Source organism: Pseudophryne corroboree, chromosome 5 (genome assembly GCF_028390025.1).
Source record: "Pseudophryne corroboree isolate aPseCor3 chromosome 5, aPseCor3.hap2, whole genome shotgun sequence".
Lineage (NCBI taxonomy): Eukaryota > Metazoa > Chordata > Amphibia > Anura > Myobatrachidae > Pseudophryne > Pseudophryne corroboree.
In genome coordinates, this window is record NC_086448.1 from 266,121,851 (window position 1) to 266,145,398 (window position 23,548).

The 23,548-nt window shown below is 43.5% G+C and overlaps 1 protein-coding gene across 5 annotated transcripts in view; it reads left to right on the plus strand.

Moving 5' to 3' along the window:
- Window positions 1-23,548, plus strand: part of CNOT10 (CCR4-NOT transcription complex subunit 10) — a 292,315-nt gene that overhangs the window by 234,173 nt on the left and 34,594 nt on the right. For all 5 annotated transcript variants that reach the window (XM_063922301.1, XM_063922302.1, XM_063922300.1 and 2 more), the window contains 3 exons: window positions 6,225-6,338; window positions 19,360-19,490; window positions 23,358-23,393. In XM_063922301.1, coding sequence (XP_063778371.1) covers window positions 6,225-6,338; window positions 19,360-19,490; window positions 23,358-23,393 — 281 coding nt within the window. The remainder of the gene's footprint in view (window positions 1-6,224; window positions 6,339-19,359; window positions 19,491-23,357; window positions 23,394-23,548) is intronic.

Here is a 23,548-nt window from a genome sequence, read left to right on the forward strand (position 1 = left end):
AAAGGGGAAGAATTATTTGGCGTAGGTCTATCGGATCTGGTGGCCACGGCAACTGCCGGAAAATCCACCTTTTTACCTCAGACCCCCTCCCAACAGAAAAAGACACCGTCTTTTCAGCCGCAGTCCTTTCGGTCCTATAAGAACAAGAGGGCAAAAGGACAGTCATATCTGCCCCGGGGCAGAGGAAGGGGTAAGAGAGGGCAGCAAGCAGCCCCTGCCCAGGAACAGAAGCCCTCCCAGGGTTCTGCAAAGCCCTCAGCATGACGCTGGGGCTGTACAAGCGGACTCAGGAGAGGTGGGGGGTCGACTCAGGAATTTCAGCGCACAGTGGGCTTGCTCACAGGTGGACCCTTGGATCCTGCAGGTAGTATCTCAGGGTTACAGGTTGGAATTCGAGAAGTCTCCCCCTCGCCGGTTCCTAAAGTCTGCTTTGCCAACGTCTCCCTCAGACAGGGCGACGGTATTGGAAGCCATTCACAAGCTGTTTTCTCAGCAGGTGATAGTCAAGGTACCCCTCCTACAACAGGGAAAGGGGTATTACTCCACGCTATTTGTGGTACCGAAGCCGGACGGCTCGGTAAGACCTATTCTAAATCTGAAATCTTTGAACCTGTACATACAAAAATTCAAGTTCAAGATGGAATCACTAAGAGCAGTGATAGCGAATCTGGAAGAAGGGGACTTTATGGTGTCCCTGGACATCAAGGATGCTTACCTGCATGTCCCAATTTGCCCTTCACATCAAGGGTACCTCAGGTTCGTGGTGCAAAACTGTCATTATCAGTTTCAGATGCTGCCGTTTGGATTGTCCACGGCACCTCGGGTCTTTACCAAGGTAATGGCCGAAATGATGATTCTTCTGCGAAGAAGAGGCGTATTAATTATCCCTTACTTGGACGATCTCCTGATAAGGGCAAGGTCCAGAGAACAGCTGGAGGACGGAGTAGCACTAACCCAAGTAGTGCTGCAACAACACGGGTGGATTCTGAATTTTCCAAAATCTCAGTTGACCCCGACAACACGTCTGCTGTTCCTGGGAATGATTCTGGACACGGTTCAGAAAAAGGTGTTTCTTCCGGAGGAGAAAGCCAAGGAGTTATCCGAACTTGTCAGGAACCTCCTAAAACCAGGAAAAGTGTCTGTGCATCAATGCACAAGAGTCCTGGGAAAGATGGTGGCTTCTTACGAAGCAATTCCATTCGGAAGATTCCACGCACGAACTTTTCAGTGGGATCTGCTGGACAAATGGTCCGGATCGCATCTGCAGATGCATCAGCGGATAACCTTATCGCCACGGACAAGGGTGTCTCTTCTGTGGTGGTTGCAGAGTGCTCATCTGTTAGAGGGCCGCAGATTCGGCATACAGGACTGGGTCCTGGTGACCACGGATGCCAGTCTGAGAGGCTGGGGAGCGGTCACACAGGGAAGAAACTTCCAGGGAGTATGGTCAAGCCTGGAGATGTCTCTTCATATAAATATACTGGAGCTAAGAGCAATTTACAATGCTCTAAGCCTGGCAAAACCCCTGCTTCAGGGTCAGCCGGTGTTGATCCAGTCGGACAACATCACGGCAGTCGCCCACGTAAACAGACAGGGCGGCACAAGAAGCAGGAGAGCAATGGCAGAAGCTGCAAGGATCCTTCGATGGGCGGAAGATCATGTGATAGCACTGTCAGCAGTGTTCATTCCGGGAGTAGACAACTGGGAAGCAGACTTCCTCAGCAGACACGATCTACACCCGGGAGAGTGGGGACTTCATCCAGAAGTCTTCCACATGATTGTGAACCGTTGGGAAAAACCAAAGGTGGATATGATGGCGTCTCGCCTCAACAAAAAACTGGACAGGTATTGCGCCAGGTCAAGAGACCCTCAGGCAATAGCTGTGGACGCTCTGGTAACACCGTGGGTGTACCAGTCAGTGTATGTGTTTCCTCCTCTGCCTCTCATACCCAAAGTACTGAGAATTATACGGCAAAGGGGAGTAAGAACGATACTCGTGGCTCCGGATTGGCCAAGAAGAACTTGGTACCCGGAACTTCAGGAGATGCTCACGGAAAATCCGTGGCCTCTACCTCTAAGACGGGACCTGATTCAGCAGGGACCGTGTCTATTCCAAGACTTACCGCGGCTGCGTTTGACGGCATGGCGGTTGAACGCCGAATTCTAAAGGAAAAAGGCATTCCAGAAGAGGTCATTCCTACTCTGGTTAAAGCCAGGAAGGAGGTGACTGCACAACATTATCACCGCATTTGGAGAAAATATGTTGCGTGGTGTGAGGCCAGGAAGGCCCCCACGGAGGAATTTAAACTGGGTCGATTCCTACATTTCCTGCAAACAGGATTGTCTATGGGCCTCAAATTGGGGTCCATTAAGGTTCAAATTTCGGCCCTGTCGATTTTCTTCCAGAAAGAATTGGCTTCAGTTCCTGAAGTCCAGACTTTTGTAAAAGGAGTACTACATATACAGCCCCCGGTTGTGCCCCCAGTGGCTCCGTGGGACCTGAATGTAGTTTTGGATTTTCTCAAATCCCATTGGTTTGAGCCACTCAAATCGGTGGATTTGAAATATCTTACATGGAAAGTAACCATGCTACTGGCCCTGGCTTCAGCCAGGAGAGTATCAGAATTGGCGGCTTTATCGTATAAGAGCCCATATCTGATTTTCCATTCGGACAGGGCAGAACTGCGGACGCGTCCTCAGTTTCTGCCTAAGGTGGTGTCAGCGTTTCACCTGAACCAGCCTATTGTGGTGCCTGCGGCTACTAGCGATTTGGAAGATTCCAAGTTGCTGGACGTTGTCAGGGCATTGAAAATATACATTTCAAGGACGGCTGGAGTCAGAAAATCTGACTCGCTGTTTATACTGTATGCACCCAACAAGCTGGGTGCTCCTGCTTCTAAGCAGACGATTGCTCGTTGGATTTGTAGCACAATTCAACTTGCACATTCTGTGGCAGGTCTGCCACAGCCTAAATCTGTCAAGGCCCATTCCACAAGGAAGGTGGGCTCATCCTGGGCGGCTGCCCGAGGGGTCTCGGCATTACAACTCTGCCGAGCAGCTACGTGGTCGGGGGAGAACACGTTTGTAAAATTCTACAAATTTGATACCCTGGCTAAAGAGGACCTGGAGTTCTCTCATTCGGTGCTGCAGAGTCATCCGCACTCTCCCGCCCGTTTGGGAGCTTTGGTATAATCCCCATGGTCCTGACGGAGTCCCCAGCATCCACTTAGGACGTCAGAGAAAATAAGATTTTACTTACCGATAAATCTATTTCTCGTAGTCCGTAGTGGATGCTGGGCGCCCATCCCAAGTGCGGATTGTCTGCAATACTTGTACATAGTTATTGTTACAAAAAAATCGGGTTGTTATTTGTTGTGAGCCGTCTGTTCAGAGGCTCCTACGTTTGTCATACTGTTAACTGGGTTTAGATCACAAGTTATACGGTGTGATTGGTGTGGCTGGTATGAGTCTTACCCGGGATTCAATATCCTTCCTTATTGTGTACGCTCGTCCGGGCACAGTATCCTAACTGAGGCTTGGAGGAGGGTCATAGGGGGAGGAGCCAGTACACACCACCTGATCCTAAAGCTTTAGTTTTGTGCCCTGTTTCCTGCGGAGCCGCTAATCCCCATGGTCCTGACGGAGTCCCCAGCATCCACTACGGACTACGAGAAATAGATTTATCGGTAAGTAAAATCTTATTTTTAAGTACCTATTGCATATGAGACCTGTATATTACTGTGTTTTCTGCATGTTATGTTGAAAAAGAACCAGTTAAACAGAAGTACAAATTTCCTACTTATGTATAAGTTATTATGGAGGTTGTATTCTCATATGACAATGTCTAATGCTTTAACATGTGACTGACTGCTAGTATGTGTGCTGACTTTTCTGTGTAATGTCAGTCCTGTTCTGACCCTCAAATCAGGTGCACTGTGGTCAGATTGATTTCACCTCTATATACTGATTATAGGGTGTGGTTCAGTCACAAAATTGTGTAGTCAATATCAGAAAAAATGTCTGTGAGCGGCAAAAGTGATGAGAATTTGTCAAGCACTCCTACAGCCCTAACATGCTTATCTTGTAAGTCAGGGGTAATTGATATGATTCAATTGGTCACTTATGAGGGTTTGTGTGCAAACTGTTTCGCTTTTCAGCGAAGTAAAAAACAGGAGTTAGTTCAACCTCCAGTAGAGCCACCATGAAATATGTTCGCAAAGACTCTGTCTTCAATAGCGGACAGGTTAGCTCCAGTAGCACCACCTCAGGGGTTAGGTTACACTATGCATTCTATCTAGATGACAATTTGAATGTTAAGTTAATGTAAAGTTGTGTAATACATTCATTTTTTCAAATAGTTTAGGTCATGAGTAGAATATTTAAACTATGACGGCAGGATGGGTTAATTATGTTTATTATATCCCAATCAATTGTAAAGCACAATAGAATATAGTGGCCCTGAGTAATTGTAACTAAAATAAATACGGCAATGCAAATCTGTGACCGCTACATTTGGTAATCGGTAATATCATCATGCAGTGGGTGACTGACAGCAGCATGGGTTATTATAATGGCAGATCATATCATTTTGCCATGCTCTTCTTTGGACAGAAATAGTTCTGTTGAGAGGAATAATTTAAGTGACCACTTCTGCCACCAAGTAATTGATTACTTATTAGTTATTGTAGACTATTACAGTAGGGTAATTAAATAAATGAAATATGTGATTTCGCTGTCAAGAATTCTCCTGTAACTAATGCACAATGTTGCTAATCCAACCCCAGTAGTATCAACACTAGTTTACGGGTTGGGTATGGTATACCGGCAGTCAGGATGCTGGAGGTCAGAATACAGACACCAGCATCCCAACTATTTGAAATACTGACAGGGGCGCAGGAGGCAGTTAGCCCTAATCCTCTCCCTCCCTGCAACCTAACCCTAATCCTCTCCCTCCCTGCAGCCTAACCCTAATCCTCTTCCCTCCCCGCAGCCTAACCCTAATCCTCTTCCCTCCCCGCAGCCTTACCCTAATCCTCTCCCTCCCTGCAGCCTAACCCTAATCCTCTTCCCTCCCCGCAGCCTAACCCTAATCCTCTCCCTCCCCGCAGCCTAACCCTAATCCTCTCCCTCCCTGCAGCCTAACCCTAATCCTCTCCCTCCCCGCAGCCTAACCCTAATCCTCTCCCTCCTTGCAGCCTAACTCTAAACCACTCCCTCCTTGCAGCCTAAACCTAATCCTCTCCCTCCCTGCAATTTAACCCTAATCCTCTCCCTCCCTGTAGCCTAACTCTAATCCTCTCCCTCCCTGCAGCCTAACCCTAATTCCCTCCCTCCCTGCAGCCTAACCCTCTCTCCACAGCCTAACCTGCCTGGGGTACTAATTTTGGGATCCCGGCAGTTGGGATCCCCTCCGTCTCCTGCAGCCTACCCTAATCCCCCCCCCCCTGCAGCCTAACCCTAATCCCCCCCCCCCGCAGCCTAACCCTAATCCCCTCCCTCCCTGCAGCCTAACCCTAATCCCCACCCTCTCTGCAGCCTAACCCTAATTCCCTCCCTCCCTGCAGCCTAACCCTCTCTCCACAGCCTAACCTGCCTGGGGTACTAATTTTGGGATCCCGGCAGTTGGGATGTTGACATCTGCTTTCTAACAGGTGTCAGGATTCCGGCGTCGGGATTTTGAACAATGGGGTCCCAACTACATCCCTAGTTTACTACTACTCGCCTATCCCTCACCTGTATTCTACCACTACCAACATAATTAGTATCTTAGAATGTTATTTACTCACAGATCACTCTGTGCAAGGGACACTTCAACTTTACTATGCAGCTTTTTTTTTATTGTTTTGAGCAAAACTTTTATTTTCATAACCGAGAACAAACGCTGTTGTGCTGATCTTTGTTGCTGCAGTTTACCGTTTCTTTTCTGCAAGATAAGGATCATGCTCATGTTCAGAGACACCTGAGACTGATCTGGATTAGTGCCTGGAAAGTGGGGAAGTTGAGTCGGGCTCCTGTACATGCATTAATGTGGTCACTGATATTTTTGGAAGCTGGGTTTGGTACATTTCTTCTCACTACAGCCAAAATGGTCTCCGAATCCACAGTCCTAGTTTGGTGGTCTTTTTAAGAAAGACATTACCAAACAACTAGAAGCCATATATTTTCTTGTAGTCTTTAGGTGAAGTCAACATACAGTATTTATCAATGTTTTCTCTTATTTACAGGTGTTCTGTCCTTGCTTGCAGTGCCTATGTTGCTCTGGCTTTAGGTGATAACCTCATGGCCTTAAACCATGCAGACAAACTTCTTCAGCAGCCAAAGTTGTCAGGATCCCTTAAGTAAGTTTATCTTCTCTAATTTCAGGTGTAGTTAAGTCACATATTAAAACTGTTCTTGTCTGAGATGTAAAATTAATTTAAAAACATGTACTCTAATTTATCAAATGCATAAAAAGAATCCTAATTTTATTAACATGTAATGAAAATGTGATATCCACTTCAGACATTACATATCTATATTTCATCATTTATTACAAATACTGCAAAAATATTAACTGGGCTAATGAAGGCATTTTTCTGAGGCAGAGGGACTAACCCCATCAGATCCACCTCCCCTCCCTTCCCTTTGCAGAAATGTGTGTATATACAGTATATCAGTATGTGGACCAGTTACATGCTATTAACCTTTACAATACAGATATTTAATGCTTCATAAGTTGAGGTGTAAAGCAACAATCTACTTGTTCTATTGGGAAAAGAGGTTAGGAGGGAATCAAAACAGAACAAAAGACCTGGTGATTAAAAAAAAATGTCTTTGTTATCTTTGAATTTTATGAAAAGCTGTTCTGTACTTCATTATTTTCTGTACTATATTATGCTGTGTATCTGTTAAGCGCCTTGAGTCCTATTGGAGAAAGTGCTATATAAATAAAATTATTATTATTTAATTTATTCCCCCATCTTCAGTGGAACGAAGAGACACTTGCACTCTGCAAACGTGGCCTGAAAGTTCTCCCTGCCTTGAGATAGGTTGCTATAATATAGATGCCTAGCTACCTACCTACCCACTTTTAGCTGTTTAAGCTGAGCTATTGGCATATAGGGGTTATTAAGGATAATAATAATAATAATAATAATAATTATTAGAAAATCACAGCCAGTTCTCTCTAACTTGGTAAACGTGGAGACGGCAACGTTCTTTTAAGTGCTTTTTCAGCATTTATAAAAATAATGAGGATATGATTTGATATAAAGTTTTCAAAATAGATCTTCTCGTATGGTCTTTCATGAATGCATACGATATACCGGCTGTCGGGATGCCGGCTGTCAGTATCCCGACATCAGCAGCCGGCGTATTGGCAGCGAGTCCCCTCGCCACAGGTTACAGTCCCACTCGAGTGGTGGTGTGCAACCACCACCCGGGTGGGAATACGGGGCTGAGGTCATGATTCCGACCACCAGCATTTAGGCACCTTTCGGGATCCTGAATGCCGGGATCCTGACAGGCGGTATATTAACCGCATACCCTTCAGTTATTAATAAGAAATCTCACTCGGTCATTGTTATGGATGGAATGGAAAACTTTTAGTCCAGGTGTGAAAATTTTCATGAAGGATATTGGCTGATAGAGTCAACATTCCATCATAATCCGTATTATGAGTTATTGAAATAGTAATTACTAGAGCTTGTGAAATAAATTATTTGCCCATTGTGGCTTAATTGAAAAGACTGTTAAGCTGGGCAGGTCAGGACTTCTAGAAAACACTTATAATACCTGACACAGAAGCTACCCCAGCCTGGAGCCTGACAGTTCTCATTACAAATATGGATGGTAATGAGAGATGTTGAATGAGGGACAGTTATGTAATAATTGTAAGAGGTGCAGAGAATAAAAATGGGTCAATAAATCTTTCAGGTTGTAACACTTCTCTGTTGTCTTGGCTAGTCTGGTCATATTTTACTATGGATCTGTGCCCTATATTAAAGGGTTATCAATAAAATTATATTTTATTCCACTATATGATATGTGTGCCACACAGAAAGCTCTTTTCTCTGGCTGGGTCCACAGGATTATCCACAGGATAACATTGGGATATGCCGGAGCGACAGCGGAAATGGCACCAATACGGTCACGAGCTTTCTGGCCTCCCAGGATGCATCGGGGCTTCACCATATAATCCCGCCCACTGACTCAGTCAAATCAGTTTTTTGTTTGGTGCGGCAGGAGCCGGACCATGGTCACAGGGCTGTTGTAATAAAGCAGCCTGAAGCTTTTATTATGTTATTTTTATAGACCTACTATGTTTTTTTGAGCGACTTTTCTTAACAGTGTCTTAAACGCATACGGGAAAGAGTCGCTCCAACAACTCCCCACCGGGTCGCAACAACGCTTACCTTCGCGGTACAGTGCTGTCTCGACGGGCGTCTGTGTCGGATGTTCTAGCAGGTCCAGCAGACGTAACCAGGCTGTGGCCGGAGCATGGGGGGAAGGTAAGTCTATGGATTTCCTCTTACTAGGGTGGTCCGGACACAGCTACACTGTATTGGTGGAGACTACAAACAGTGTGTTGATGCGCCGAACACCTCGAGTGCGACAGCGCTACGCTCTAGGGATCATAGGCGCCAGGACTAGGGTGAGGCCGCGATCCTTAAAGTTTAAGTCAACGGGGGGAATCAGACGCTCTCCTGGCCATCCCTCCTCCAAGTTCATGACCAGTTTCCGCCCGTCTCCCGTCCATAAACTGAATGACCTCACTTCCGTCTCAGACGCTACCACGAGGGTACTCGGTTGCAGCTTAGACGCTGCGGTTGTGTACACTAGAGATCCCGCCTAGACCGAGTCGCAGGCCTTAGCGTCTGTATACACGTGTAAGTCACTGAGCGTCCGTGTCCGTCAGTGAAAGTCCGTGTCTTGCATCAGTTATCAGAAAGGCAGTGTACGCCAGTAGCGTCTGAATCCACTCAGCGTCTTGCGAGCGTATTTGTTTGGATATGGAAGTGTGGTGAGTCTCCCTGTATCCCACTCTACGGAGGAAGGGTATACAGTACTAAAAATTCTCTCTACTTGTTAGTATGAATTGTTAATTTTAGTACCTATTGCATATGAGATCTGTATATTACTGTTGTTTCTGCATGTTCTGTTTTTAACTGGTTCTTTTTCAAACATAAGTACAATTTTCCTACTTGTAAGTTGTTATGGAGGTTGTAGTCTCATATGACAATGTTCAATGCTTTAACATGTGACTGACTGCTAGTATGTGTGCTGACTTTTTATGTCGTCAATCCTGTTCTGACCTTCAAATCAGGTGCACAGTTGTGGTCAGATTGATCTCACTTCTCTATATCCATATATAGGTGATTTTCAGTCACAAATTGTGTAGTCATTAACAGAATATTACCATGTCTGTGAGCGGCAAAAGTGACGAGGAGAACTTATCAGGCACTCCTACATCCCTAACATGCTTATCTTGTAAGACAGGGTTAATTGGTATGGACCAGTTGGTCACTTATGAGGGGTTGTGTGCGAATTGTTTTGCTTTTCAGCAAAGTAAAAAACAGGATTTGGTTCAACCACCAACAGAGCCACCATGGAATATGTTCGCAAAGACTTTGTCTTCAATAGCGGACAGGTTAACTCCAGTAGCACCACCCCAAGGGTTAGGTTACACTATTAACCCATACAACATGCAGCTCCCTTCCTACGGCTTGGTTCCAGTAGCTTCTACAAGTAACCAAGGGACAGGTAAGACTAAGACAGATGCATCTATGTGGCAGACTACACAAGATGATACAACAGATGATGATACAGTATATTCATATACTCCGTATGATGATCAGTCGATGAGTTTTAGTTCAGAGGATGTAGCTGAACTTATTGACGCTGTGAAGGCTGTTCTCTCCTTGGAAGAGCCAGCCAAGACAGTGTTAAAGTGTAAAGCACCTGTGTTTAAATGAACAAAGTCAGTTAAAACTGTATTCCCAGCGTCAGATGAACTGACGGAAATGATGGATGAGTCTTGGGCGACGCCCAGTAAAAAGTATAAGATTCCGAAAAGATGGGATTCTTATTATCCATTTCCAGCTGTGGAGTGTTCGAAAAGAGAACTTCCTCCAAAAGTAGATGCACATGTACTGCGACTTGTGCATAAATCTGCTTTACCACTGTCATCTACCTCACTAAATGATGTCACAGACAGAAGGGTAGATAGCTTCTTGAAAAATGTATTTTCTCTTGTAGGAGCAGTGGTAAGACCTGCTATGGCTTCGGCCTGGGTAGCAAAGGCAATGGGCGAATGGATAGAGGAACTAGAAAATGGCCTTCTCCTAATAGGGAGCAAGAGTGTCATTTAAGCCGTTTAAGACAATCTGCCCAATACTTGGAAGAAGCAGCAATTGATATGGGTACAGTTGCTTCTAAAGCTTCAGCCTTGACAATAGCCGCTCGTAGAGCAGTTTGGCTACGTACCTGGAAAGCAGATGCAGAATCCAAGAAAGAATTGGAAGCATTGCCTTTCATTGGTATTCTATTGTTTGGGAAAACGATTATGTGATATCCTAGAATCAGAGGCTGAATCAAAGAAGGTCAGATTTCCGGCTACTTATAACCCTAAGTCAAAGGGTTCAAAGTTTCGCCCATTTCAATGGCAAAGCAAAGCGAAAGCTAAAGAGGAGTCTAAGCAGCCCCAGTTCAATAGATCGGCCAGGGGTAGGAAGCAATGGGCTAGTAGAAAGCCAGCTTCCAAGCCTGAACAGAAACCATCAGCCTGAAGAGACGTGCCTCCGCCTGGAGGATTCCAGGGTTGGGGGCCGACTCCTTCATTTTGCACACATATGGCAACAGTCGACAACAGATGCTTGGGTGCAGAAGGTGGTATCTCTAGGGTATGGGTTCCCATTCAGGAGGCAGCCTCCTCAAAGATTTTTTTGCACCAGCCCGTCTCGTATAGAGTCGAAGGCCTATGCCCTGCAAGAAGCAGTCCAAAAATTACTGCAGTCAGGTGTGATTGTCCCAGTACCTCCATCACAAAGGGGACAGGGGTTTTACTCCAATCTATTTCTGATCCAGAAGCCAAATGGGTCATTTCGACCAATTCTCAATCTGAAAATGTTAAACAAATACATTTGGATCCCAAGGTTCCACATAGAGACATTACGCTCCATAATGTTGGCTATGGAACCGGGAGATTACATGGTATCACTGGATGTACAGGATGCTTACCTACATGTGCCTATAGCACTCATCAGTGCTACCTCAGGTTTGCCATCCTTCAGGAACATTTTCAGTTCCAAGCCTTGCCCTTTGGGCTAGCAACAGCACCCAGGGTGTTTACCAAGATTATGGTGGTTATGGCATCTTATCTCCGCAAGCAAGGGATAAGAATATTACCTCGACGACCTGTTAATCCTAGCACATTCGCAGGAGCTACTTTTGAGCCATCTTCAACAGACAATAGTTTGTTTACAGAGACCCGGGTGGCTCATAAATTGGGAAAAGTCGTCTCTGAATCCGTCACAGCGGATGGTTCATTTGGGGGCCATATTGGATTCAGACCTACAGAAAGTTCTCTTACCAGAGAAAAAGATAGTCAAGGTGCAGGTCATGACTCAGGAAGCGTTGCACGCCCAGACAGTGTCAGTCCATGCAGCATTGCGACTGTTGGGTCTGATGGTATCAACCTTCGACATGGTGGAATATGCGCAATTCCACTCCAGACCTTTACAGCACCTTGTTTTGACCAAATGGAACGGAAATCATCAGACGATAAAAAAGCAGATGATAAAGTTTCCAGTAAACGTAAAAAGGTCTCTAGCGTGGTGGCTACAGACAGACCATTTAAACAAGGGGAGACCCTATTGGATAAAAGAATGGCAAGTCCTGACAACAGATGCCAGTCTGCAAGGCTGGGGTGCGGTACTCGGAAGCCTTTGGTTCCAGGGAAAATGGACCGTAAGGGAAAGTCGCCTGCCAATAAATCTGTTGGAAATAAGGGCCATTTATATGGCTCTCGTTCAGGCAAAGGACAGTCTGCAAGGAAAACCGGTCCAGATTCGCTCAGACAATGCGACAGCAGTAGCGTACCTCAATCATCAAGGAGGAACTCACAGCAAAAGATTGATGGAGGCAGTAACTCCCATTTTAAGATGGGCAGAACTTCATCTCCCAGCATTGTCGTCAGTGTTTGTTCCAGGTGTACTGAACTGGGAAGCAGATTTTCTCAGTCGACACACCATTCAGGAAACCGAATGGGCATTACACCCAGAAGTGTTTCAGACACTAGTGAACAGATGGGGTCTACCAGAGAGAGACCTCATGGCGTCTCGTCTAAACAACAAAGTACCGACGTACGGATCGAGAACATCCCGGAGCGGTCCTTGTAGACGCACTGTCAGTAGAATGGAAATTTCATCTGGCGTATCTGTTCCCTCCAATATCTCTGTTACCCAGAGTAGTGAGAAAAATAAAGCAAGCAAAGGGAGCAATAATTCTAATAGCTCCAGCTTGGCCAAGAAGGCATTGGTACACAGATCTAATGAGAATGTCTGTGGAAGCACCCATACTGCTCCCTCAACGTCCAGATCTGCTAATGCAGGGTCCTTGTTGTCACAGTCATCTGGATCGTCTGTATTTGACGGCGTGGCTGTTGAAGCTAGAGGATTTTCAAAACAAGTCATCCAAACTATGCTCAGAGCAAGAAAGCCTTCTTCAGCTCGTGTGTATCATAGAATATGGCAAGCCTATATTCATTGGTGTACTGAAAAAAGTTTGAATCCAAGATCTTTTAAAGTATCCAGGATTTTGGATTTCCTTCAAGCAGGATTGGATAAAGGTTTTGAAAGTAGCTTCCTTGAGAGTTCAAGTATCAGCGTTAACTGTATGGTTTCAGCGAAAGATTGCTGATTTACAGGATGTACGTACTTTCTTTCAGGGAGTTGTACATATTCAACCTCCATTTGTTCCTCCTGCAGCTCCCTGGGATTTGAATCTAGTTCTTAAATTCCTCCAGGGACTTCCGTTTGAACCACTTAAGAGAGCAGATCTTAAATGGTTAACGGCTAAAGTACTTTTTCTACTGGCAATGGCGTCAGCCAGAAGAGTGCCAGATTTAGGAGCGTTATCGTGTAAGTCTCCTTTCCTAAGTTTGTTTCCCAGACAGAGCAGTTCTCAGAACGAGATCTAGTTATCTTCCAAAGGTGGTATCAAAGTTTCACCTGAATGAAGAGATTGTAGTCCCAGCTTTTCAGGTATCGGGACTTTCTGCGGGAGAAGCGTCGCTGGACGTAGTCCGAGCATTAAGAATCTACATAGATCGTACTAGTGCCATCAGAAAAACAGAGTCTCTCTTCATCCTCTACGGATTTCATAGCAGAGGATGGCCTGCTAGTAAACAGACGCTGGCAAGATGGCTCCGAATGGTAATATCAGAAGCTTATTCTCATGCAGATCTCCCTACTCCGGCTAATGTCTCTGCTCACTCTACACGTAAGGTAGGTCCTTCTTGGGCAGCACAACAGGGTGCTTCAGCAGAACAGATTTGTAAGGCAGCCACATGGTCTTCCATAAACACATTCATCAGACATTATGCCTTGGATACTTTTGCCTCTTATGACGCAGACTTCGGGCAAAAGGTCCTCCTGTCTAATCAGGAGCGTCCCCACCACTAAAACTGGCTTTGGGAATCCCAATGTTATCCTGTGGATAATCCTGTGGACCCAGCCAGAGAAATTGACGTTATGGTAAGAAGTTACCGTTGATAACGTGATTTCTCTTATGTCCACAGGTATCCACAGGGGTCCCACCCTGACGCACCTGATTTGAGGATCTTAACAATCACTAAACCTCTTCCCTCTTGTATGGAAGGGTGTGTATGTGTGTTCTTATCGCCTAAATAGGTTTCTACCTAATGCTCCTGCCTAATCGCTGTGGAAAGAACTGATTTGACTGAGTCGGTGGGCGGGATTATATGGTGAAGCCCCGATCCATCCTGGGAGGCCAGAAAGCTCGTGACCGTATTGGTGCCATTTCCGCTGTCGCTCCGGCATATCCCAATGTTATCCTGTGGATACCTGTGGACATAAGAGAAATCACGTTATCAACGGTAAGTTCTTACCATAACGTCTATTTTTTTTTCTTTCTTTCTTTCTTTCTTTCTTTCTTTCTTTCTTTCTTTCTTTCTTTCTTTCTTTCTTTCTTTCTTTCTTTCTTTCTTTCTGTGTTTTTTGATATAGTGGAAATAACAGAGACTTGGCAGGATAGAAGTTATGGCTGGAAAGTGAAATTGGAGTAGTATGTATAGGAAAAGGGGTTGTGTTTTTAAGTGCAATCCTCTTTGAAGATTTGCCAATCTGGAAGATACTTGGAGATTATGATAATGTGCAGTTCTTACACATAAGATATTAATTGAGAAAGATATTAGTAAAGTACCGAATTTCATAAACCACCAAGCATAAACAGTTGTAACAATTTCATTAGTATAAAAAGTGCATATGAGTCAGGGAAACAGATTTGACATTTCACTTACATAAAATTGATGTAAGGAACAGAGCCAACAAAAAAACTATTCATTTTAAAAGTGCATTGCAGCTTTTACACCGGGAATGTGTACTATTGGATAGAAGCATGTTCATTTTTCAGATATATTTCATACTGGTGCTAGAACTTACTGTATTGCGCCCAATGTGTTTAAGTGCCTTTTGTAGGTGATATGTGGAGGAAAAGTATGCTTTAATGCTTAAAATTAGAAGGGATTAAGAACAGGTTAAGAAAGGCTGATGTTAAATAAAGGAATCGTGAAAGATTTGCAGTCTAGCCCCTAATTAATTCCAATTAAGTAAACCACAGGAAAAGTGAAATTGATATTATGGGACTCCTCAAATATAAACTAGAGCTATAGTCAGTAACTAATATACTGCTACTTGTTACATTAATGAATCCCATCATATCCAGGGCACCACAATATTTCTATACTGCTGAAGTGTACCAGTCCTTAAAATTTGAAACAAATTTGGAACCAGCAAATGAAAAACCTGTGATCCTGACTTAAGAATTGGGAAATTTGTTTGAAAGGGTATGAGGAGAGGTGTTAGCATGGTTTTATGAAGTACCTGCCATGCCTAACAAATATCAAGGGCTTATCGAGAAGAGATGACAGGCCCATGAGTACCATTTCAGATCGTAAGAGGAGAGGTCACATTAACAGTCTGGCAGATGGGCTATGACTAGGACTAGCAAACCATTTAAAATGTTTCCTTCCTATTCCATAAAGACTCTGGGCCTAATTCAGTAAGGATTGCAAATTCTGCTAATTAGCAGAATTTGCAATCCTTCTGTTCGCATGCTGGGGGCCGCCCAGTATGCTGACCGCCGCCACCCCCTCCCCCTCCCCCCCCCCCCCCTCCCTTCAACAAGCATAAATTGCGATCGCAGAAATTAAGGATGCTGCCTGCCGTGTGATGTCACAGCCGCCGCGATCACACCCCCTGTTCACGATGCCGTCACAGCCGCGGCGATCACACCCCCTTGTTCACAATGCCCCTCACCTCATTTGTCGCCCCCCGCAGCGCTCAGTCTCCTGCCTGGAAACGGAGCGTTGCCGTCCCCCCTGCCTCGCGACCACCAGGCAGAGGCGATCGCATTTTCTGCTCTTCCCCCGCAGAAAATACAGGTGCCGCGCATGCGCCCACATCTTTTTCAATTTTTTTGCGGTTGGATCGCACACTGCGATCCAACCTGAATTAGCCCCTAATTTCCTAATTTCAGAAGCATATGCAGTTAGTATTCGATCAGTTGCCCCAGTAAGGTAGAAACAGCACCTCTGAAGGACATGGAAGCTGATCGCTGAAGATGATTAATATTATCCGCAGGCTCCGAAGATGAGACCACAAGGGAAAACTACTGTGTTCACTGTGAGCATTCCGACTGCCAGATTAGGAAGTGATTTCACTATTTATTGTTGGTGCTCATTTGGAGCCAGGTATGCCAGAAACAGCTGGGCTTGTGGATGGAACAGGTTGCTGTGTGGTCACACCTGTGGGGTATATTCCAGTAAGTGAATGAGACCCACCCAGTACAAGACGTATAATTGATAGGTGGATCATGCCCAGTTCTTAATAGGGAGAGGAGCAATGTGATTTACTAGTACTTCCGTAACCTGAATCATTAGGGACTCATATAGGGGGTACACACATCTGACTAGATTGCTTAGAAAAGAAGCACATATTGCTCCATGTGTATGCCCCACAGCGACGCTCAGCCCCACGCGTTTCTAGATTGTGCCTGCATGGCCAATCTAGTCAGATCACTAACCCCCCCCCTTCCCTTCCTGTTCAGCACACACCACGCTGTGCTGAGTGGGGGGAAAGATGTGTGCTGAGCGGTTCTGTGATAGATCGCTCAGCACACACCTCCCCGTGTGTACCCCCCTTTATTCCAGGTCAGGCACAGAATTGTATATTTCTTTATTATGTACTCTTTATCCCCTGCATATGGTAATATACATTTTATATTGTATATAGAGACTGCGGGACCCTCAACATTAACTTTCAGTTGTAATACAGACTACTGGTGACTTTGTGGAGTCTGCTTGGCTTTGGGTGGTCAGACGTGTAAATTATACTAATCCTTCCGCCGATGATGTTGCCAGGGAATCAGGTCTACATTAAATTGTGCACATTAGGTCCACCGATCAGACTTGATATATCCAGGACAAGTGTTTAGAGTCCATCAGACATCCAGTCCTTGGACCACATCATCTGGTAGAGTTATAGGCACATAGAATAGGGTAGTTGATTTTCAATATTATACCAGACTCTGATAGAGAACTACAGAGGGGCCGTTCTGGTATGGCTGTGCTCCACGAGAACAAAGGAAGTGATGTGTAGAGTTTGTTCCTTAGTCGAAGAAGTGGCATGAACATGTTGAGTATAGGGACCCAGTGATAAAGTTTATAAAAAGTTAAACTTAAAGGACATTTTTTGTATTCTTATTTTTTGATGATTATTAATTTTACTAGAAATATTTGTCACTAGAGTTTCTCAATGATTGCGAAGGCACTGAGTGCGGTTAATAATTCCTAATAAATTGAAGTGAAGATGAAATGCATAAATGTAATTGTTATTCCACCCCAATCATGTAAACGGGATATGTACGATTTCCTGGCGGATAGGATGTCGGCTGTCATGATCCCAACAGCAGGATCCCGTCCGCCAGTAAGCCTGCAGCGAGGCGAGTGCTAGGAAGCCCCCTGTGGGCTCGCTGTGCTCGCCACGCTGTGGACGTGGTGACTCGCTGCGCTCACCACATGTTATGTCATGGGCACCCAAAGAGGGAGAATAGCCTGTGTCGCTGGTATTCCAGTGGCGACATTTATATTAAAGCCAGAAAGCGATTATGCGCTTTCATATGCTAGTCAAGCGGTTAAAATACCGCATGCCGGGATTACGGCGTCTGTATTGTGACCGCCGGGATCCCTGTTTCACATTTTCATTTATTCATTTTATAAGGAAACTGTGAAGCAAGTAGTGTATGGCAATCATTCTTTATGCTGTATTTATATTCAGAGCAGGTCAGTTAAAGTAATGGAAACTCTGTTAGCAGCATATGCCAGGGATCTCTGCTAGAGAAAAAAAATGGAGGTACTTAAAGGGTGTCCTTCCCCAGAATAATCTGATTCTGGACTGCCCAGGAGCCAAAGCAGAGTATTGTCCAGGAATACTCTGCTGTATAACCACCTGCGGCTCCCACCTCTCCAACCGGGTATGATCCACCACTAATGAGTATACGGCTCTGTGTGAATGATATTTAACACTGCCTCACTGCATATTTTCATGAGGTTTATGTGCCAGTTCACTTTCATTGACCCAACCTGTGTGATTGTGCATGATGCTAGTGCTATAGATGTTATTAATCAGATTTTACTATGTGCATTTTTAGAATTACATTTTTTTAATCTTTTTATGTGTTTATTTTCTGATCCACTTCATTGAGCATTCATCAGTTTCCTTATGTACATTACTATCATTTTGTACTTTTGAACGGTTTCTGTGAAACTTTTTGGGTTCACCCCACCAGTCTCTTACAAAGATGTACCTACATGAGTATTCAGCATACACCATAGCCTTTTCTGGGCCACTTATACAGGTTTTTTCCTTTTTGTAAAATCCCAGATTAAATTAAATAGACCTCTTTTTACAATTGTTTTGATCAAACCATTTGTAAAATTCTAATTCTAAAGTGCTAAAGTTTCATAAACCACACAGCAGTAAGCAATTTTATATATTGCATATACATGGTGACCATAATTACACTTACCCTATTCAGAGCCATCTGTAGCTCGATCTATAACCAGTATGTCACCAAATTTAGTACAGAGACCTTCTCCACCAATCAAGATTTGTCTTTTACTTTTTACATTTTAAGGCCTAACCAGACCTCACAGCTCTAGTGTCAGACCTGTGAATTTGGCTATGATTGGAAGGGGGAGGGGAGAAAAGTGGATAAGACATTCCAAAAATGCTTTCAAGTAAGCACAGGCCTCCAGCATAGTCTTCCTGATTAAAGTATGTTACTGAAAAGCCTCACTAGGTTGTGTGTTAGATTTTTGTGCAGCCTCCCAACCTTTGTATTATGTCCATCCCTTTTTGTCCTTTCTGTAGCTATGTGCACGTCCCAAAAATACTAATATTGAGGAAAGAAAAACAAAAAGTCTCCGTTCAGTAATTATAAAGTGGTGATATGCACGCAAATGGCAATGTGCTTTGTTTATGTATACATGTATGTATGTATGTATGTGTGTGTATATACATATATGTGTGTGTGTGTGTGTGTGTGTGTGTGTATATATATATGTGTGTGTGTGTGTGTGTGTGTGTGTGTGTGTGTGTGTGTGTGTATATGTATATATATATATATATATATATCCGATGAGGTACCTAGGTGGGCACCGGAACAGTGAACAGAGTATTGGGAGTGCTGCTCTAATGTTTGTGTCTATATATATATATATATATATATGTATGTATGTATTATTTTGTATACATATATATTACTTTCTCAATGTGTGCGCGTGATTTGGAAATTGGCACAGTGCATTTCCGCAACACTAGATTAATGAGACCTAACTTAAGATCTGGAATGAATTCTACAAGGAGACTCCCTGTCACTCTATACTGTCGTCAGTACTTTCTTTCAAGGACAGGAATGTAAAAAATTCAGCAGAAATGGAAACTATCTGACCTCTTTGACCCTGAGTGAGTTAAAGGTCAGCACATTGTTACACTTTAGATCCCTAAAATGCGTTTGTGGGAACAGGAATACCTGTGCTGTGAGACTTTTATTTATTTATTTTTCCTTCCCTGGTCCCAGGTTCTTAGGTCATTTGTATGCTGCTGAGGCACTTATCTCTCTGGACAGGATCTCTGATGCCATCACTCACTTGAACCCGGAGAATGTCACAGATGTGTCCCTTGGGGTTTCATCGAATGAACAGGAGCAAGGTTAATGAAACCACAATTGACTAAAATCATGCTTTTATCTGCCTGATGGAAATGTTGTAATGCACACATGCTCATAAACACAAGTGTTTCCATCCCACCACTTCATAATTTATCTGCCAAGCAATGAGGCAGTCCATGAATACTAAATGCAGTGACTCGTAACCTTCAGACACGTATGCTCCATTTGTGTTCTCTGCAGAGATCACTGTACATTATCACTTTTGACTTAACATAGAATTTTTTTTTAAATTCAACAATTTTTATTGAAATTTGTTTCCTTTTTTGTACATGTTACAAAACAAAAATACAACATAAACCTAAAGCATTACTGACGACAATATTATCAGGCAACATATAGCATATCACGCACAGACATATATTTTAATCGGTTGGCATCTGTTATTGAACCCGGCCGACACGTCACTTCACCCATATATATATCTATATGCACACATACACCTATGCACATATATATACACATATTTACACATACCTACAAATACATACTCACAAAAGAAAAGAATACATCTTTGCAGAACCGCTGAATACAACCATATCCAATACAGGAAGTAGTGCCTCGGGTGAGCTATATAGTAAATAATACTATTGTGTAAGCAGCACAATTTCCTAGCCTCATCAGGTAGCTTCGGGGTGATTATGTTAAAGCTAAACTTGCATCCGCAGATATTGTAGTGCAGGTACCCCCAACATATGGACTTAACATAGAATTTTAGAGTCTAATACACCACATCACCAAAATAAAGTAGGGAGTGATTGACTTGTTAGAGGAGGTAGCAGCAGTGTGCGCATGTCTTGACGTAACAGTTAAAAAAGCTTGTTACCAGTGGTTACAAGACAAAACTGGTCTGTGTGCGTATCTGTAACCAACGTGCTGTTATGTCCATTCAAAATGAGTATTGGCTGGATAATATAAAAGGCCTATCAAAATAGGTAGCCCAAAAGATAAAGCAATATATTTATTACCAGTTATTTATAGAACTCACAACTATTTGCAGCACTTTACAGAGAATATATCCGTAATTTGCATTAGTCTCTGCTGCAGTGGATCTTACAATCTACACTCCATAACAAATGGGCACACACACAGATTTGGGCTCCTTTTATGACTGAAGTCAATTAACCTACCCTTAGGTTTTTGGCTTGTGGGAGGAAACTGGAGTACCCGGAAGAAATCCACTCAAGCATGGGGAGAATATACAAAGTGTCTTGGCCAGGAATGAGATTCATGACCCCAGTGCTACTAGGCAGTAATGCTAACCACTAATTCAACCTCTTGTAGATGTTTCCAAAATAGGCCAAAACAATTCTGGGCTCTATCCTATTAGCTGCTGTGAGTTACTAGAGCTGGAGGATTCCCCCGGGGCTATCCAATTAGCCCCCGTAACCGGCACTTATCGGGGATGGCATGCGAAGCAGAATCCCTGATAAGCAGCCACGGGAGACCTGTTATCGGATGAAATACATGGGTCCGCAGTGTTATCACGGATCACATGTGTTATAAGCCGATAGTGGGTAATTTACCACATGGTAAAAACGGGCTGTAATTGGATTGCCCAATGGCGTTATCGGGCTAAGAAGCCCGTTATTACTCTGCTGTAAATTACTGCACCTAATAAGATACTGCCCTAAAGCAACATAAAAATAATCAAATATCTTCTTCTGGGTGTCACTAGATTTTAGCCATACTTTGTTTTTATTTTTGTTTAAATAAATTAATTTGTTGTGTACCTTTTTCCCTCTGAAAATCTTGCAAGGTAACTTACACTTGGTATAAACCATATTCCACTGAGAGAGTGAATTTGAAAGAAATACATTTTAGTTAAATGGAACATTTTGTTTGAAATTTGTAGTGATTAATTTACTTTGAATTAGTGGTTTTGTCACCTTCCTAATCACCGCTACGGGACATCATTACATGCCTTTAGGCTAAATGCTTCTCACAAATACTGGTGTCTGCTGTTATCAATTATCATGTTCATTTACTGAATACACCATATATCATGAGCACAAATGTAAGTTTATAAATTGGAGCTATCGCCATAAATTAACAGTTTCAGTGGCACTTTAGAATAAATCCAAGACTTTATTTTTTGTTTTAGTTATTTGGTTTTGTTTTTCTAAAATAGTCTTATCACTTTCTAATACTCTCTTGCTGCCAGTTATAAATAGCTCACACCACACTGACTACTCAGGTACATACAGGTATTTTTTGTTGTTGTTTTTAAATAGTAAAAAAACAGCCTTTTGTGATGCGCCACACAAATATGTACTACTGCTACACAATGGGGTATATTCAATTGGTGTCGAAACTGCCATCTTGTCGAAAAGACGGCAGTTTTCGACTTTTTCAAGTCAGAAAGGGTTCCAACCTATTCAGTCCCCGGCTTTTTTATCCGACAATTCGGGGAATTTGACGTGTCGGAAAGCACGTGGATCGGCGGAATAGCTGCCGATCCGCGTGCTTCTGTCGGAAACGGGGTCAAATCTGACAAGTTTTGGCCCCGTTTCCGACCATCTCAATCCGACTTTAAAAAAAAAGACGGATTGAGATGAGAGTGCTGAAGTAGAGCAGCGGGAGACGGGGGAGAGCAGTGGGGAGACGGCGGTGAGCAGCGTAGCCAGAGGATGGACACCGCCACCAGACCTCACGGCAGCGTCCTCCCGGCTCCAGCATGCGAGGTCCCGCTTGCTGGAGACTGGTAGACACTGCGGTGCCCCATCCTCTGCTTACCCCCGTCTCCCCGCTGCTCTCCCTCAGCACCCTCATCTCAATATGACTTTTGGATTTGTCGGATTTGGCCGCATTGAATAGGTTCTGTCGGATCCATTCCGACAAATTCATGTCGGAATGGATCCAGTTTTAATTGAATATACCCCAAAATCTTTATATTAGTAATAGAACATCAGGCACAAAGCTTTTGCTGGCCTATAGATGTGGCTATAAATTCAGAAGACTGGTACTTTGAGTAGAGTTCCTGTACCTTCTGAGAGAGAAAAAGTTAATTGCAAAGGTTCCTGTCTACTAGTAACACCAATCACCTTTACTGTTACGGACTCTGTGGTGGTTTTTCTATGTGACTTATCTGTAGAGTCATAAATGTTCAAATACACCAAACTTGCCCAGGTTCCTTATAATGTGCAAATGACCTAACCATTAGGTTTGGGGGTTTACTTTACACAATTCAGTCTTTTTTTTTGGGGGGGGGGGGGGGGGGGGGGGTTGTATGTATCTATCTATCTATATATATATATATATATATATATATGTAATATTGCAAAAAAGTCCTGCACTCGCATAAGTAAGAAACAACGGTGGGGTGCTCCTACTGAAAAACTGCCTCAACGGGCAGGTCCGCAATATATACAAAGTCCAACAATGCGGAGGTGCACTCATCCAATTGGACTGTCTTCAGCGGCTTCAGTTCCACAATAGCTTTATTTCAGTCGAAATCAGGCTTGTTATAGTCGTCGTTTCGATCCAGTATTGAGGATCTTTATCAAGACAAGCTTCCGTATACAAAGATTATTTCATAGCTTCACATACTGATCGTCTAATGGTTCAGTATGTCATATTCAGACAACAGAATGGCAGCATAATACATCCTTCATAATTCCTATGACAAATCCGAGCGTAAAAGGTCCGCTCTCAAGCAATTACGTAGCAGCATTGTGAGGTTGACGGTACACCCGCTGTGATGTTTTGTTGCCATTTATCTGGTTGACCAATTGCTTGAGAGCGGACCTTTTATGCTCGGATTTGTCATAGGAATTATGAAGGATGTATTATGTGTGTGTGTGTATATATATATATATATATATATATATAAATTATTTTACATTTTACAGGGTCTGACAAAGGAGAAAATGAGCCTATGGAGTCTGGTAAGATTTTTTTTCCACAACATCCCTAGGTAATAACTGCTCATATTTTGTTTGCTTGAACCAAAGTAGTCTGGCTGTTCAGTACACATAAAAATAATTTGCTAATTTGGCAAGTATAATTCTTTAGTTTTTACTGAGCACCATGGGGTTACATA